The 18,927-nt window shown below is 35.6% G+C and overlaps 2 protein-coding genes and 1 long non-coding RNA gene across 8 annotated transcripts in view; 1 reads left to right on the plus strand and 2 right to left on the minus strand.

Moving 5' to 3' along the window:
- The window catches only part of LOC127855255 (integrator complex subunit 2-like), a 69,398-nt gene that overhangs the window by 49,898 nt on the left and 573 nt on the right, over window positions 1-18,927 (minus strand). For 5 of the 6 annotated variants that reach the window (XR_008037438.1, XM_052390706.1, XM_052390697.1 and 2 more), the window contains exons 2-8: window positions 11,856-11,994; window positions 11,422-11,524; window positions 10,033-10,146; window positions 9,612-9,742; window positions 7,925-8,107; window positions 7,465-7,634; window positions 6,089-6,214 (exon numbers count right to left, since the gene is read on the minus strand). Coding sequence is in view for 5 of the 6 variants with exons in the window: in XM_052390706.1 (XP_052246666.1) it covers window positions 6,089-6,214; window positions 7,465-7,634; window positions 7,925-8,107; window positions 9,612-9,742; window positions 10,033-10,146; window positions 11,422-11,524; window positions 11,856-11,994 (966 nt within the window). In the remaining variant the exon portion in view is untranslated. The remainder of the gene's footprint in view (window positions 1-6,088; window positions 6,215-7,464; window positions 7,635-7,924; window positions 8,108-9,611; window positions 9,743-10,032; window positions 10,147-11,421; window positions 11,525-11,855; window positions 11,995-18,927) is intronic. The other variant, XM_052390721.1, reaches the window with a different exon arrangement.
- Window positions 1-18,927, plus strand: part of LOC127855705 (mediator of RNA polymerase II transcription subunit 31-like) — a 62,902-nt gene that overhangs the window by 29,021 nt on the left and 14,954 nt on the right. The gene's annotated exons all lie outside the window — the stretch shown is intronic.
- On the minus strand, window positions 165-4,128 carry LOC127855758 (uncharacterized). The gene is made up of 3 exons (XR_008037721.1): window positions 3,993-4,128; window positions 3,392-3,524; window positions 165-2,895 (listed from the first exon to the last, which is right to left on the minus strand). It is a non-coding gene; the product is annotated as an uncharacterized LOC127855758 (long non-coding RNA).

Here is an 18,927-nt window from a genome sequence, read left to right on the forward strand (position 1 = left end):
GTAAAAGTTTTAATGTGTTTACAACCCCCCCCCCACCCTCTCACACATATATTTCATGGGCATAATAAAAACAAAAAATGGTTACAATAAAACAGCATATTTATTTAAACTAAAATGTCTAATGTCTACATCTGAACAAAAAATTAACATAGAACACAAATAAAATAATTTGATTCTACTGGGGCTCGAACCTTGAGCCTCTCACATGTGAAGCGAGCTTGTAACCACTACACTGTGGAACCGCTTGAAAAATCACCTTCTAACTAAGATATTAATAAGCTATTTATAGTCGGTTTAAATGTAAACCCGGAAGTTTAAACGCTGGATAGTGAGCGGGGTTAAAGGTCCATACCAAAGGGTCCATACCACTGGCAAGATACGGGTCAGGCCTGCGGCCTTCTATATGTGTTTAAAAAAAAAAAAACTGTAGGAGGACTTGATTGTATTAAGACTGGGGTGCTGTGATGGTGCTCCTAATTGATAAGCGGCTGCTTCCTTTATCAAGACTCATTATTACAATTAATAATACGTGTCGCGCTTCGCGCTCTATAGCGCCTTTATTAGTAACTAGGTAGTTGCTAGGATAGTGGAACAAAGAAGGTTTTAATGTGTTTGCAACCCCCCCACCCTCTCACACATATATTTCATGGGCATAATAAAAACAAAAAATGGTTACAACAAAACAGCATATTTATTTAAACTAAAATGTCTACATCAAAACAAACAGTTAACATAGAACACAAATAAAATAATTTGATTCTACTGGGGCTCGAACCTTGGACCTCTCACATGTGAAGCCAGCATGTAACCACTACACTACGGAACCGCTTGAAAAATCACCTTCAAACTAAGATATTACGGTAGTGGGAGCCTAATGGGTACTTTTCCAGAAACACTCTTTGTTATTATATCCACATAGTAAATTGTATATCACAACTAATTGCAAAATTTTAAAACTTTATACCAGCCGGTTAACTTTTTATATTTGGTTGAATACACCTACCCCTTGACTCGGTTGGGCGTTTTCTATGGATTTACCCTATATCCAAAATATATAGTTATTTGTAATGGGATATACATATATTTTGACAATTAACTTAATAAACCTACTCGACTGGATTTTGTTAGTAGATACAGAATTAAAAAGTGTCATTGAAAGAGAATTGTGCCTTTAATGTCCAATAATATATACACTTATCCGGATAAAATGGCAAAAACGACAACAAATGGTTCAGTGACAAGAAACTTTAATTACGTTTTATGTCACTTGTAGTGTGATGAAATGCATATATTGTACATATTTATTTAACACAACATATTTTCTACACACTGAATGAATTTCAGGAAGTTTTACCGTTCCTATCTCAAGAAATTTTACTTTGAGAATGCCTACCCCAATTCATTTTCACGCAATGAATTTAAGTATAAATTTGTATATCACTTCTTTTTAAAAGCTACAGTTATAAACCATGACATGTGAAGAAATTTAGCTAACTTTGAATTAATATTGATATAAAAATACATTAACAAGAGCACCGCATAGCGGGTGCCACGCTCTACTGCGAAAGCTTGTCAGAATTTTTTTTTTTTTTTTTTTAGAGGTCACAGTGACCTTGACCTTTGACCTAGTGACCCAAAATGGGTGTGGCGTGTAGAACTCATCAAGGTGCATCTACATATGAAGTTTCAAAGTTGTAGGTGGAAGAATTGTGATGTTAGAGGCAAAGTTAAAGTTTTATATTACAGGTCACAGTGACCTTGACCTTTGACCTAGTGACCAAAAAAAGAATGTGGTGTGTAGAACTCATGAAGGTGCATGTACATATGAAGTTTAAAAGTTGTAGGTGGAAGCACTTTAATTTAAGAGCCAATGTAAAGGTTTTAGCACGACGGCAGACGTCGGACGACGAAGAGGCTATGACAATACCTCGGAGTTTTCTCCGAAAACAGCTGAGCTAATAATACAATCTTAAGGTCACCTTAAGTCAAAAGGCAACATATGAATACAGGCGCAGTTCACCACAAAATGTCAAAGTTGTCCCAATATTACGTAGCATAAAGATGTATAAGTTATCATGTTTCTTTAAGCATGTAGCACAATAATATACAACTTATATTTTAATACAAACAGCCAGATTAATGACAACTAGATGTACATAATTTAGTATCAGTATAAAGCCATTGCGTGATTTTGACTGGCCGCGTGTCATTTGAAAGCCATATTATCTCGTTCCGTCACTTTTCGTCACTGAAAAACTGACCGATTTTAGGGACCACTTCAGACAAAAAATATTTTTCTGCGTTTGTGACTTTTGGAAGCCCCTCATTGTTTTTAGCAATTAAAGTATCCCAAAGTCATCCTCTCCGGAACTAGAAAATATGGCTTTCAAATGACACAAGGCCAGTCCATATCCCGCAATGTTTTCAGCTGTTGGTCGCTTTAGAGTTCCTCTATGCAGTTGCACGTCAAACAATCTAGTGTTCTTTGCCTTTATGGCTTTTCATGACTTAAACAAACTGAATTATGGATTGCAGTAACAGTAAAGATGTGGGCCATATTGTCAGTAATTTTACATGTTTCAAAACAGTGTGTGTTCAGCAATTCACTAACCAAAACCGAAAAATCAAACCTGCGCCCATTATGAGCAACAAAAATGGCTCTGGGAAACTTTGCAAGCCACATCATACAATCATGTAGAGAAGTTTTAATTTATACACTATCAACACTTCCACCATTTACACACATTATGCCATGATCATCAACAGAGATGCCAATCACTTTCTGAGCTTCGGAAGAAATTGGCATTGTTGTCCTCACATATGTCGAGAACTTAAAACCCGTCTTCAGCTGCACAGCAGCAATCTGAGTAATATCAGGCATTACTGTACCTCGAACTGAAATACAAAATTAAATTCACGCAATGCTTATTTCATGAATTTTATAATTCCCCTTTAAGTTTCATTCTGACGCCTTATATGATCGTTGGTTATGAGAAAAATCAATTTTCAGCACAACAAGCACATTACATATTGACAAGTCGTTGAACTCAAATTATCGCTTGTGAAAAGAATTCACCATTTATATGAATAGCTCAGAATTGTAATATACCTATGCTCCTTCATAAGATTTATTACTAAAAGTAATGAATTTATTTTAAAAAATTGTAATAATAATGTGCCTGCCCTGGGGTTCTAACCAAAAATCTTTTAAAAAATGTAATTTTACCAAACTATGAACACAGTGCCTTTAATAAAACAATTATTATTAATATGTTTCATGTTCATCTGGAATAGGAAATAAGAAGACAGTTGATGAGAAAAAATACTAAAATTTGGCACCAGACTGGGAATAGTCAATAACATTGTATTAAAAGTTAGTTTTTACACTTACTCCATTTCTTTCTCATAAGCATCAATGGCAGCCTTGTTAGACGACGCAGTTGAGATTTTCTTGATGGCCTCCCGAGCACGAGCCTCCATCTTCTTTAAGTGATATTATGGGCATTTTGCACTGTTGAATTGAGCTGAAAAGAATTAACAGGTCAAAAGAGTTAGTTAAAATGTGGTTACTGATCAAGTATCTGCAACTCATCTTGCTACCAGTTGTTTATAAAAATATATTTTATATTCGATATTCTTACGTGACCCACCCAGTACTGTAAGCCGAAATGATCCGTAAAACAAAATTATGTCTTTGTGTCGAAAGAACGAATCTGCACTAAAACTAAATTTAGGTTGAAATCGTACGTGCATGATCATTTGTCAAACGAAAGTACGGTTGATATTAAAATGCATTATTTTTGTCTTTCCGGTATATTGTTTTAGTATGTTGATGCTGCATTAACAAATATAAGTGTATATAAAGTGAAAACACCAAAAAAAAAAACAATGGTTGCTTTAGACACCTATAAACTGTTAGATGCCCATAATATCACTTTAAGATTTCTATTTGCAATAAGCGTTATGTTTAGAGTGGTTAGGAAGTTATTTACCTTCACCGGCCTGCCCAAATTGACTTTCATTGCTGAAAAGAGAATTGAAAATGATAAGAACATGAAAACGAAATAAGGCTGTAGTTTCTTAATAATGACGTCACAATGTATTTTCATAGAATCCATTCGTACCATCATTAAATTATTAAAGCGAGATTATACCATTTTGTATATGTGTTTAATTGTAATATATTGATAAATTATGTCACAATAACACAAAATAGTCAAGAAAAATTATACATTGAAGAGGAATTGCATAAAGTGCAGCAAAGACAAGTTATCGACATGAGCCGATTGTGACGAAGATATTTCGTACATATTTTCCTACAATAACCGAAGCATTCGTCTTTTTAGTTAGTGTTCGTGTGTCGTATGAATAGATTTCGCTGCAGGAATTTAAAATGAACAGTTAAACTAAATTTAGATTCACATCATACATGCATGATTTACATGCTGGCAAATTCAACTGTACAATCGTTTTCGATTTCAGAATAAAATATCTGGCTTATTTCGCAATTTTCGACATATGTTCTTCTTAACTTTTATTTTAATTGATGTTAAAACATATGTTTATAAGTTTTTAACATATTTTATAAAAATTAATAAATATTTGACAAAATCGTATAATCTCGCTTTAAATAACATGAATGATCAATCAATTGGATTTAACAACACAAATGCGAAACTAAATTTGAAAACGGAAAATGATGGACACCGGAATGTTCCCTCATACATTACACGATAAACAAATATTCACTAAAAATGACACTTGAAATTTTAAGGGGTCTGAAAATGTGTAAGAAGTCCAAAGATCAATGGCAATTGTACAATGATTAAACATTGATAGAAATGGCCGGTTGAAAAATGAAGACATGCATACCTGTTCCAAGCTTGGTATTTACGTCAAAGCATGGCATTCCCCTGATCTTGAGATTTAGCTGCTTTCCATAAGCAACACGGTTGACTGCTCTACAGTCAGGGTTTTCACAAACAACGTACAAATACGGTAACCACTGAGGCCATTTTGTAGTTCGCCAACAATGTTTTATATTGTCAAAGGAATGGGACACAGATAACAAAACAGACCATACTGTAATTTGTTTAGCAAAACCTTCAGCTCAACGAGTCAATCAATCTTCTTCCATCCCCCGACCCACTTCTGCTTACTCTTTTCACGCCATTTAGCAAATGCGAATAGCTTTTACGTGAGTCATTTTCACACAAATCGCCATCGCAGATCTCAGTAAATGAATAATTGTTATCAAACACAACGTTGTCGATCGGTGTTTGCTTCTTTTTCGATTTTGCAAATCACTCGCTTTTATTTTGCACTTTCATTTTGCTAAGAAAATGTCAACAACCGTGACGTCATGAACACAAATATTTTATGAAACAAATTAATTTAACTTATATTTGTATTGTATAGTTATTAAATCTTAAAGAGATAAGCTAATTTAACTCTAAAATAAAAAAATACAAATTTATTTCATGTATTTAGTACAATTGATGGACTTAACCGTTGATATCGCTTATAGCCGAAACGCTTTCCGAATACGGCGATATCGACCGACTATTCCCGATCTCACTAGGCACCTACTGCCTTAATAAGTGACTGTAGTGTAACGGTTATCAATAAAGCAATAAACCGTGTAATGGCTGTCGTCTTGTAAAATTGAAGAAAATACGCGTTTACCAAAACTCGAACAGCAAAAGTCTGCGCTATTGTTTAAAAAACCACAAAATAACTATATTTTGATTATGTTTTGTTTTTATACAAAAAGCAGAAAGTTTTGCGTATTTGCCCAGTCCCAGTGATCTTTCCCCTGTGATCAGTTATTATTTAAAACAATTAGCTTTGCATTATTGGCAATAAATGTTGTAATAAATGTAATAGGCACAAATGCAGTACTTATTTACGCTAATTTACACAAAAAATCACCACTATGCAAGATATTCTTAAAACAAAAATATATACATTGATCCGTAAAATAACTTCTCTTACCATAAGCAAAAAAAAGGCATAACATACTAGTCGCCGCACTACAGTGGGACGCCAACAAACAACAACACAATGTCCAAGAAAAATGCTGCCTCACCCAATGATGTATGGGCAGACGATGAGCATACAGAGGCCTAGGGAGACAAGCCTCACTCCTGATTGGCTGATGGGAGGTCGAGAGGTCACAAGGCGCAGCAACAGCTTCATCTCCTCATCAGAAAATCTGCAAAACATTGCACAGTAAGTAATGTTTTGACAAATCAAAACATGGTTTAGAGTTGTGTCATGAAGTTATCGCATTAAATATATAGGAAAATAAAACACCACAATCATGATTTTCTTTACATGACCTTTGTTATAAAACAATACATACAGCTTTGAATAAATGAAAGCTTGGCATAATTTTTTTTCTTGACCTTTGACCTAGTGACCCAAAAATGCGTGTGGCGTGTAGAACTCAACAAGGTGCATCTACATATGAAGATTCAAAGTTGTAGGTGGAAGCACTACGATTTTAGAGCCAATGTTAAGGTTTTAGCATGACCCCTACGGCGGACGACACAACACGACACAACGAGCTGGCTATGACAATACCTCAGGTTTTCTCAGAAAACAGCTGAGCTAAAAATGACCTTTGACCTTGAAGGATGACCTTGACCTTTCACCACACAAAACATGCAGCGCTCCATGAGATACACATGCATGCAAACTATCTTCAATATTGAAAAAGTTATGACCAAGTTTAAAGTTTTGTGACAGACACACAGACAGAAACATACAATGACAGACAGACCGACAGACAGACAGGCTGAAAACAATATACCTCCGATCATTTGATCCGGGACATAAAAACATCAACACTATACATTGAAGCATTTCAAACATCTGTTCTGTATAATATACATTGAAACATTTCATACATCTATATAATATACATTGAAACATGTCATGCATCTATGTAATATACATTGAAACATTTCATATATCTATTTAATAAACATTGAAACATTTCATACATCTATATAATATTCCTTGAAACATTTCATACATCTATGTAATATACATTGAAACATCTCATACATCTATATAATATACATTAAAACATTTCATACATCTATGTAATATACATTGAAACATTTCATACATCTATGTAATATACATAAGCATCATTCCATATTACCAGACTAATCAGGGATAACACTTAACACACATGCATAAAACCCCATTTTCCCGGAACATAGCTAATACGCTGCTGGTATATAGCTTAATATAAAGCACAAGTGATAGTGCTTATTTCCAATACATGATTTAACTACATTGTTACATAAAATTATTACAAACGGGCACTGGTCAAATTAGTAGAAAGTTAAAGTTTAAATATTAAATTCTTATCATATAAATCAATTTACTAAAACAAGAAAATATTCATAAGTTTGGGAACATTGGTATATTGGTTACGTTACCATAACTCACTTTAAAGTGGCGATGCCCTTGAGTGCGCAGTAGAGACGTATGAAGGAACCAGCCTGTATGACGTGGGATGCCTCTAGACTGGTGCCTGGCTCTGGTAGGATCCCTATCAGCTGCTTGGTCAGCTGTAGTCTCATGGCATGTAGCATGGACATGGCTGGCTCTCGGCCTCTCTTAAAAGGTGTGTATCAGCAATCAATTTATTTTTTTTGGACAATATTTTATTATTTTTATTTCACCATAGTACATTTAATATAATATTATTATGATATTTGTTAGTTTTCATTCTCAATTTCTGTAATTATTCTTAAGTGTGAGCGCTTTTAAAGTAATTTATTTTCATTTGAAATGTATACATACAGTGGAAAAGAATTTTACAACACATAACTGTTCAAGTAGAAAGTTTTAAGCCAATCGTCTTCAACATGCTGTAAATGTTATGTTTTGAGTTAATTTCAATTACCCGTTGTCCGCATTTGATGAAGTGGGAAAACCAGTTCTTCACCTCAATGTTGTTGCCCAGCAATAAGCCAATAATAAAAGACACAAGACCGTTGGCTGACGATGTTTCAGAGCTGGCTGATGATTGGCCCAAACTGTTCAGAGTTAAAGCCACAGCCAAACCTGGCATTGTGCAGTGATGAATCTGAAATAATAATTTTGTTAAGGTATCCGTATAAATGCAAATCATAATTCAATTTATTACTCATGCAAATTGTATAGAGACTCTACCACCTATTTAATTACATACAGTCCAACCTGCCCGAGCGACCGCCTGTCAATAGCGACCAACAGTCAATAACGACCACACCGATTTCCTCCCGAACGATGTCACTATATATTGAACCTGCGAATAAAGCCCACCTGTGAACAAAGACCAACGACCACCCTTTTACATTCCCAAATCTCCATTTTGATAGCTTACAACGACCACTGCAATCATAAAAATCAACGATTTCGCAACTTTCAAAAAACAAAATGGCCGCCAGGACGCTGCGTAGTCACGTGATACACATCTTACCAGTGGACTAGTCAGTCGCCATGGAGATATTGGCAAGTGACAGTTTATTGCACTCGATAGCAGTTATTATTTAACATGCATTGCTAATTGGTAGTCGCCTGCTTCTTTTATGCATTTGACAGTTTGTCAAAAGTGTAAAAATTTGCCTTTGTATTTAAGTGACTCGCGATTAATGTACTTTTTGCCGAAAATATCAAAGACAAATTTGGGGCTTTCATAAACTCATTAAGGAAATTAACGGTTTCATATCATTTACGATGCCTTTTAAAGACAAACATTTTGATAGTCATTCTCTTCTTAAATTTTTCCGTAATAAGACGTTCATAAAGTATAGAAAAGTAAATTGTCAGTTCAAGTTAACTATCATGGCTTCCAAGCGTAAGTTCTTGACGTTGGAAAAACGCGTTAAGGTCATAAGTTTGTTAGGTAAAGGACACAGTTGTAGACGAGTGGCTAGTGATCTTGGTGTAGGAAAAACTCAAATTCAGAGCATTTTTAAGCGTAAAATGAGTTTTCAGTCTTATATAAATATCAGATGTCATTTATTGTCCATTATTGTCAACTTTACTGGTTGTGTAGTAGTGATTCATGTATTTCATGTATAAATGTTTGCTATGTTATGTGTATTTTGTACTTTGTTCTTTGTAGAATTACATGTACATGTACGTATACATGAATGTCAATAGTTATTTATACAGTATATGATAAATTAAATAAATAATAAAAACATAAGGGAATAGAAATACAACATGTAATAAATATACAAATGTAAAACAAAACTGTGTTTTCAATCCTTTATTTCATTATACATGCATAAGTATTCAAACATTTAAACAATAGAGCACATACATAGATAAGGTACCTGTTAAAAAACTACGAGCATATTTTGCAAAGTTTCGATCGACCCTGCGAATAAAGACCACCTGTGAACAAAGACCACAACGACCAAATCCCTTGAGTGGTCTTTATTGACAGGTTGGACTGTATTATACTTGAAAATCAAGAACATAATTGAGTAACCAATTAATAGATAAAATCAATTAAATAAACCACAACAATTCACACAATGTTAAATAATTATTCCACAAAAGTTTTACTAATCAATTTAACCGATAATACAGTATCTTACACAAAGTGATCGCACAAAAAGTGCTTCAGGGGGGTTAATTTCACACAGGCTTTGCAGCAGTTCCATTCTCTTGCGGCCGCTCAGGGACTCTTCATCCTGCTTCTCTCCCTTGGACACCAAACTCTCACACACTGCAGAATAAAATCAATATCGAAAAATAATTTATTTGTCTTTCTTATTTAGTTTATAAAATTAATTTTAACATGTTGTTTTTGTGTAAATGCCTACAATTAGAAGTTCAAAATGTAAATTCAAGCAGAACTTATTATATTTATTTAAAAAGACTTTATTTAGTATTTCCAACTTATCTTTAAAAGTTACACAATATATTAACAATCTTAAAATTCAACATCAGAACACGTCTGTCACAGCATGTAGTGGAATATGAACTTAGAACACAACCAGCAATAACTAACCATACCCTGCCTAAAGCTGTCGGGTGAGTTTGCAACTAGTCTGCATAGCAACCAGGGACCATTGGGGACATACATGAGGGCCTCTGCCAAGTCACTGATGGGAAGTAACCCAGGTAACTCTAAGGAGAACCACACAAATAATGGTTACTGGGCTTTATAAAAAGAAACACAAATACTTCAATACAAAAAAAAGATCTAGAGTTGGTATTTAATATTTCAAATATCTGGTGTCTGTGTTTGGCACAGATATTTAAGCACAATTATTTAAAGCTACATAAATTCAATATGTTTTAATACATAACAATATATTGAAATATACTCTGCAAACAATATCAGTTCTTAACTAATTCCCGTGTTTGTATTTCATACAGTTAATCTTGTGGATGCGACCACTTTAATTTAGCAACCTTTGCTTTTGCAACAACTTTTAACTCCCTCAAAGCGTTTTTACTCTATTTACATATTGAATTCAGCAGATTTTGTCTTACCCGATCAGCAACCGCTGATTTTGAGTATTTTTATGTCCTTATACTGGATTTAGCTACCACATCGTGGTAAAATTTGAAAATCTGTTGATCATTAAGCGACAAACTTGATGCTAAACAAATCCTGTAATAGCATGTGCATAGCTCCGCCTCTTTAATCTTTTACAGAGAACGAAGGTGGGGTTAACAGTTAAGTGCTCTACCAGATGCCCTGATATTGAAACCTGATTCATGAAGTCCCAATTATTTGCAATCGCAATTTCTCGGCCTAAGCTTTGAAACAATTAATACATTTGTTTCGGTATTCCGTGAAAAGCGGAGAAGTTGCCAAATACAAACTTCCTGTACATTAAAAAAAAAAAGGTGTTGGTGTTTACAAAATTCATAAAACACATTTAACATCAAAAATGGCAACAGTGTTTTGTTGGATTATTACAACTTAAAAAATTGCAAGGTAATTATATGTTTAACTACACTTATATCTGGATTATTTTACATAATTTAAATTTTAACCAAGATAGTTGTGTCACAGAATCAGTCTTTAAATTTGATACTGACAATGATTTTACTTTTTTTCAGAATGGTCTTTTTTCAGACCATTTTATTAGGAGACCACTTATGGTTACTCCCTGTTGTGGTCTCTTAATACAAGATTGATTGTAGTTTATTTAGAGGTCATGCTATGTTTGACACTGCATATATGGGAATACCTGCCTTAAGTGATACCCAATCAAATTAATTAATTGTAAAGTGTACACAATTTCCTGTTTGTCATAAGGATTGTGATTGCTACTACAAGTATTGCAAGAACACTCCCCTCTAGGCTAGACCAATAGCAATGTGCTCAGATTAAGGTAAAAATGCCTTGCTTCATTTGATCATGTGCCCCATTAAGGCCCATCCTCCTACCACAATATGCGATACAGAGAACATCGGCAACCTCCTCAAGGTAGACTTCACAATCAAACAGTTCCCACTGCTTCTGCGAGAAGTCAGTCTTGTTCTCCCGCACCTAGAAATAAGAACAAGAGGACCCACATGAAGTAGGTTGCTCATCTCAGAAATGTCGGAACTCGACTGTTATGTGCAGATTTTGTAATGTTTGTGTAATAATATTGCAGTTTGTATCATTGTTATTACTCTGTATTTAACAGATTATTTATCAGCTGAGACAATATGATTGCAAATTTTCTGAATCTCATCGTAAGGGGAAAGTAATGTGATTACAAAATTGCATGGCATACATTTTATTGACATTGCTTCACTAACAATTCAAATATCCAAACTTAATGCTCAAACATCTTTTAATGAACAAGGGCAGCAAAATAAGACAAAAGTCCAACCTGAGATAAAATGTAGAGAACTTCACTGAGCAGCAGGCGTATCCTCCTAGCAGGGTCGCTGTGTTCAAACTCCAGGGCTAGGCCATTCTGCAGCTGCGAGATGAGAACACTGTCAGAATAGGCACTGCCCACCTTCGCCCTAGTAAGTAAGGGTGGATTTATTAAAGGATTGCTTTGTGTATGAATTGGGAGGATGCATTCCATATAGGTATCTATTATTCAGACATTCCATATAGGTATCTATTATTCAGACATTCATTACAAATAAATGACTGTGTTGAAACATAAGAGCCACAAAAACATTCCTCTTTTGGGTGCTATTCTTAAGAGTATACAATATTGTACAATATATTGTATTGTGTGACTTCTCGGTGCGAGGTAAACACAAATGTAGGGAATGTAATTGCGGTTTGTATGGAACTATCGGCAATTTGGACATGGATTTAACAGAAATTAAATAAATCTTTAAAAGTTAATTGTTTATTGCTGTATTGTTTGCACAATCATACAGTACATTTGTTTACTTGTTTCCTTAACTGCTTGATACGCGGTTACCAGAGGATAATAGCGTAAAATGTGTCCTCCATGTCAGGGAGAGAAGGAATGATGCTTACTTAAGCAGCAAATCGTTGTTTAATGTGATATAAACAAAACTCTTTACGAGGATTTAAAGTAGAAGACTTGAAGATTGATATTAAAACTGCTACCCACTTCCACCAAGCTTCTACCCTGCTCCCCTTTCCCACAGCTGCTTCCACATGCCAAAACCCTCAAAATTGTCAATTTATTATACACAATAAAAACCAAAAAAGTTGGTCAATATATTTTTTGTCTAACTTTTTCGGGTTTTTTATTGTGTAGCAAATGAACAATTTGGATGGTTTTGGGATGGAGTCCTCTGTGTTGTTTGATACCAAGGTACCAATTGGTAGAAGTAGTTAGCTTTGAAATTGGCTGGTGTGCCGAGATAAGCATTTCTAGGGTCAAAGTCACATTATTAAATCACCTTATTATATATTATATACAAGAGCACCGCCTTGCGGGTGCAGACCGCTCATCTATTTTCTTTTTAAAGGTGAAGGGACTCTCATTTTCAATCACAAAGGAGGGAGGGGTGGAGTGAAGAGGGGTGTATAGTGTGGGGGTGTGGACATTTATTACATTATAGAAAATAAAAAAAAATCGGGGGGGGGGGGGGGGGGGGGGCGGGGAGTGGGGGGGGGATTCTTGGGTGCGATGGTTGGAAGGTATTTCAAACATAAAATAATAAAAATAAATATTTTATGTTTTTTAACGGTTTCAAAAAAAAAAATAATTTTTTTTTGGGGGGGGGGGGGTATAGTGTGAGGGTGTGGTGGTTATTCGTGAGATGATCTTAAAAAAAAAAAAAAAAAAAAAAAAATTGGGGGGGGGGGGATTCGGGTGGGGGGAGGGGGGGGGGGATTCTTGGGTGCGATGGTTGGACGGTATTTCAAACATCAAATAATAAAAATAAATATTTGTTTTTAAACCGTTTCAAAAAAAAATTTGGGGTGGGGGGGTGGGGTGGGGTGGGGTGGGGGAGTATAGTGTGAGGGTGTGGTGGTCATTTGTGAGATGATCTTAAAAAAAAAAAAAAAAAAAAAATTAGGGGGGGGGGAGGGGGGGAGGGGGGGGGAGGGCACGGGGGATGGTTTGGGTGGAGTCTCTTGTGATATGTCAGGTAAGAGTGGGGGGGGGGGGGGAGTGGGGGGGATTCTTGGGTGCGATGGTTGGACGGTATTTCAAACATAAAATAATAAAAATAAATATTTGTTTTTTAACGGTTTCAAAAAAAAAAAAAAAATTGGGGGGGGGGTGGTATAGTGTGAATGTGTGGTGGTTATTCGTGAGATGAATCATGATCTTAAAAAAAAAAAAAAAAAAAAAAATTGGGGGGGGGGGGGATTCGGGTGGGGGGAGGGGGGGGGATTCTTGGGTGCTATGGTTGGACGGTATTTCAAACATCAAATAATAAAAATAAATATTTGTTTTTTAACCGTTTCAAAAAAAAATTTGGGGGGGGTGGGGTGGGGGGGTGGGGTGGGGGGGAGTATAGTGTGAGGGTGTGGTGGTCATTTGTGAGATGATCTTAAAAAAAAAAAAAAAAAAAAAAAAAATAGGGGGAGGGGGGGAGGGGGGGGGGGAGGGCACGGGGGATGGCATACATGCCATAATTTTTCAGACCAATTCCGGGACATTAAGTTAAATTGTCCGGGACTTTTGCCGATTTTCCGGGACATGTATAAAATGTAGCGATATTTATAGACATATGCATTTTTGGTACGGTTTTTTTTTTGTGTTTCGCATCGTTAATTGCAAAAGTTTGAAAGCCTATCCGAAATACACTTGATCTATTAACGTCAAATTAAACATTACTACTTCCGTTACTAGATACAAGCCACGTGTTTTCAGTGTAAGCGTTCTAAACATAGATGGTGACGTCACTGCGTTATTGTTATTAAGACCGGTGTGTAACGCGTAGTTGTTGATACGCCTTTATTCATTTTTTTTTTTTTTCTTTTTTTTTTTTCCTTTTTCATAAGCCTTTATTCATTTATAACATTTATATTTTATATGTTTAGAACAAGACAATAATAAACCTAGTGAGGATGACGTTTTTATATGCTTACTTTTTACTCAACTTCTTTGTCGGTTAAATGTGCGAACATAAACTGCTTTTAATTTTTTACTCGGCGATGTTGGACTTCAGATGTGTGAACAACTATCCTTTGCCCTTACCCAGCGGGAAATAATGACGTAGTAGATTAAAGTCAATTAACAACCACATTTAACAATGCCGCCTTTTCGGTTTGACCGAGAACGTGAGACAATCGATATGATAACAGGACACCTGTTAATTGATCGACTTTGACACGTAGCGTAGTCTGCCTATTCGGGTAGGCATTGTCATGGCGACGCTGCAGATATACACAGATTCGAGGTGCAGTTAAGCCTAAGATAAGGTACATGTATATATGGATTTTGTAAATTCCGGGACATTTGACAGATTTCCGGGACAGCGGGACAAGTTCTTCATTTCCGGGACTGTCCCGGACAATCCGGGACGTATGGCATGTATGGGGATGGTTTGGGTGGAGTCTCTTGTGGTATGTCAGGTAAGAGTAGATTTGTCAAAGTATCAATCAAATCTAATCATAAATAAAGAAGTTATGGCAATTTTAGCAAAATTTAATAATTTGACCTTGAGAGTCAAGGTCATTCAAAGGTCAAGGTAAAATTCAACTTGCCAGGTACAGTAACCTCATGATAGCATGAAAGTATTTGAAGTTTGAAAGCAATAGCCTTGATACTTAAGAAGTAAAGTGGATCGAATCACAAATTTTAACCATATATTCAAAGTTACTAAGTCAAAAAAGGGCCATAATTCCGTAAAAATGACAACCAGAGTTATGCAACTTGTCCTTTTACTGTACCCTTATGATTGTTTGCGAGTGTTCCAAGTATGAAAGCAATATCTATGATACTTTAGGGGTAAAGTGGACCAAAACACAAAACTTAACCAAATTTTCAATTTTCTAAGTATAAAGGGCCCATAATTCCGTCCAAATGCCAGTCAGAGTTACATAACTTTGCCTGCACGGTCCCCTTATGATAGTTAATAAGTGTTGCAAGTATGAAAGCAATAGCTTTGATACTGTAGGAATAAAGTGGACCTAAACACAAAAGTTAACCAAATTTTCAATTTTCTAAGTATAAAAAGGGCACATAATTCTGTCAAAATGTCAGTCAGAGTTACATTACTTTGCCTGCACAGTCCCCTTATGATAGTTAGTAAGTGTTGCAAGTATGAAAGCAAAAGCTTTGATACTTAAGGAATAAAATGAACCTAAACACAAAACTTAACCAAAATTTTCAATTTTCTAAGTATAAAAAGGGCACATAAATCTGTCAAAATGCACGCCAGAGTTATCTAACTTTGCCTGCCCAGTCCCCTCATGATAGTTAGTAAGTGTACCAAGTTTGAATGCAATGGCATTGACACTTTCTGAGAAAAGTGGACCTAAACGCAAAACTTTACCAAAATTTTCAATTTTCGAAGTATAAAAAGGGCACATCATTCTGTCAAAATGCAAGCCAGAGTTATCTAACTTTGCCTGCCCAGTCCCCTCATGATAGTAAGTAAGTGTACCAAGTTTGAATGCAATAGCATTGATACTTTCTGAGAAAAGTGGACCTAAACGCAAAACTTAACCGGACGCCGACGCCAACGCCGACGCCAACGCCGAGGTGATGACAATAGCTCATTTTTTTTTTTCAAAAAATAGATGAGCTAAAAATAATTGACCTTTTTGTTTCTTATGTTATTGTGTATCACTAATGGTTGTAAGAGGGGGTAGCAGCCGGGGGAGGGCGGTGACAGCAAAGGGGTGAAGCAGTAATGCCAGTGCACGTGGGTTTAAGAGTCCTGTGCAGTGCTTTCCACAGGCCATTTAACGCTCCCTTGAAATCAGAGTCAGTGGGGCGCTTGAAATTTACATAAAGTGTATTTCTCTGCAACTATTCCTTCATAAGATCAAATCGATTTCGACTTCGCCAAATATTTTGAGAACCGATTTACGATCCTCTGTCAATAACATGTATGTCTTTTCCCAACAAAAGGCGGAGCGTCAATGTGTTGGAAAATTGATTTTGGCAAATGAGAGCATATGCTGTGCATGTCAGAGCAACAGCACTCATAGGCAAACAATTCCTGCAGTAAAATCATGCAGACGACGAGTGACATAATTGCCATAAGTGTTTGATTTTTGTGACAGTTTCTTTGCTTTGTTTTCTACCAGAATCTTGGGTTGCTATGGCATACATGCCATAATTTTTCAGACCAATTCCGGGACATTGAGTTAAATTGTCCGGGACTTTTGCTGATTTTCCGGGACATGTACAAAATGTAGCGATATTTAAAGACATATGCATTTTTGGTACGTTTTTTTTTGTTTCGCATCGTTAATTGCAAAAGTTCGAAAGCCTATCCAAAATACACTTGATCTATTAACGTCAAATTAAACATTACTACTTCCGTTTAGATACAAGCCATGTGTTTTCAGTGTAAGCGTTTTAAACATAGATGGTGACGTCACTGCGTTATTGTCATTGAGACCGGTTTGTAACGCGTAGTTGTTGATACGCCTTTATTCATTTATAACATTTATATAATAATGACGTTTTTATATGCTTACTTTTTTACTCAACTTCTTTGTCGGTTAAACGTGCGAACATAAACTGCTTTTAATTTTTTTCTCAGCGATGTTGGACTTCAGATGGGTGAAAAACTATCCTTTGCCCTTACGCAGCGGGAAATAATGACGTAGTAGATTAAAGTCAATTAACAACCACATTAAACAATGCCGCCTTTTCGGTTTGACCGCCTAATCGGGTAGGCATTGTCACGGAGACGCTGCAGATATATACACAGATTCGAGGTGCAGTTAAGCCTAAGATAAGGTACATGTATATATGGATTTTGTAAATTCCGGGACATTTGACATATTTCCGGGACAGCGGGACAAGTTCTTCATTTCCGGGACTGTCCCGGACAATACGGGACGTATGGCATGTATGGCTATGGTGTACACCTCAATGATGAAATATTGGCAAGTTACTTAAAAGACTGATGATGGCAACCAGGTTTTAATCCTTGTGAAAATTTTGCATTTCATGCATAATATGGCCACAACATTTTAATATCCAACTTGTTAAGCGTTTTAAGAAATTATTATTGAATTCATAAAAGACAGCTTTAAATATTTTGTCAAATTCTTAAATGAGCATAATTCAACACGTAACTAATTTTAATGTTAATGCCACATCAATCCAGTGCCCCAGATAAGCTGCGTATCTGCGTCTTTCACCCTATTAAAATGTTTAAAAACGCAAAGAAATACAATATCATGCGTATTGAAAACACACCCGATTTGCCTTTTACGCACATTCGTCTTATTTGATGCGTACGATACAATAGCTTTGATCGAAAAAACTTTGCTCATTTTCGGTATTTTTTGTGATTATTTTCGTTACGCAGCGACGCTTTTATTCAGCAAGCGCCTGGATGACGGGGCAATAAACAGTCAAAGCTATTCAAACGCTCTGCGGACTAGATTTCATAGTTAAATAAAGCGGCTGACAAAATTATTTACGACGACATACATGCGTTTTCAATCTGACTTAATCCGTCGTTCATTGTGCAAATATTTGTAAAGTGTCTGTACTTTCAGTTTCTAATACGATGCGTAATAAAAATGTCTAAGAGAAAGACGTCCGCAATTGTTGCGCCAAAATATGTGTCGATCGCTAACTTTATTGAACCAAGAAAGCAAGAGTCAATAAGTGCCGAATCATTCGTGTTATCGATTTTTTTTAAGTTTAAAGTTTATATTATTGACAGTTTCAAGGATTAAAGATGTTATGAAACATCAGTTTATTAAAGTTAATTATATTAGTTTACAGTTTTATTGAATCAATACAATTGTGTGCAGCTTCAACAGAAGTAAAGCAGCAATGGTTTTACTGTATGCATCTTATAACTCATTTCACCCTATTCCAAGAATGAAATCACCCTATTTTTCAAAATCAGTAGGTGAAAACCCTATTACCGAAATAATTATCTGGGACACTGTTAATCAATGCTAGCTTCAAATAAACAGGGCTTCATGTATTTATTGTTCCTTTGTTTCAATAAAAAGCGCGCACAATTTATGCAGTGGTAAGTGTTGGTGTATTTATTGTTGTATAAAATCGGGAACAGCACGTCAGGCAATTTAGGTGTGTTCAGTGAGAAAACCCCTGTCCAGATTGGACGTTATTTAATCAAATCTTTCAATAATCACATATGCTTAAAATCATTTAATACTTAATAAAAATGGCGCTTGCTAAATTTGTGTTTAGCAAATTCTTGAGCACTTTTATCATCAATATTTACCAGAATTTGGATTAAAAATTAGAATTAATGGGAATATCGGGTAATTAATAGCGACAGGAAAACCGTAATTATGCAGCATGTGAGTCTGGTTTTTATCAACCATATCAACTGATGTTT

Source organism: Dreissena polymorpha, chromosome 1 (assembly GCF_020536995.1).
Source record: "Dreissena polymorpha isolate Duluth1 chromosome 1, UMN_Dpol_1.0, whole genome shotgun sequence".
Classification (NCBI taxonomy): Eukaryota; Metazoa; Mollusca; class Bivalvia; order Myida; family Dreissenidae; genus Dreissena; species Dreissena polymorpha.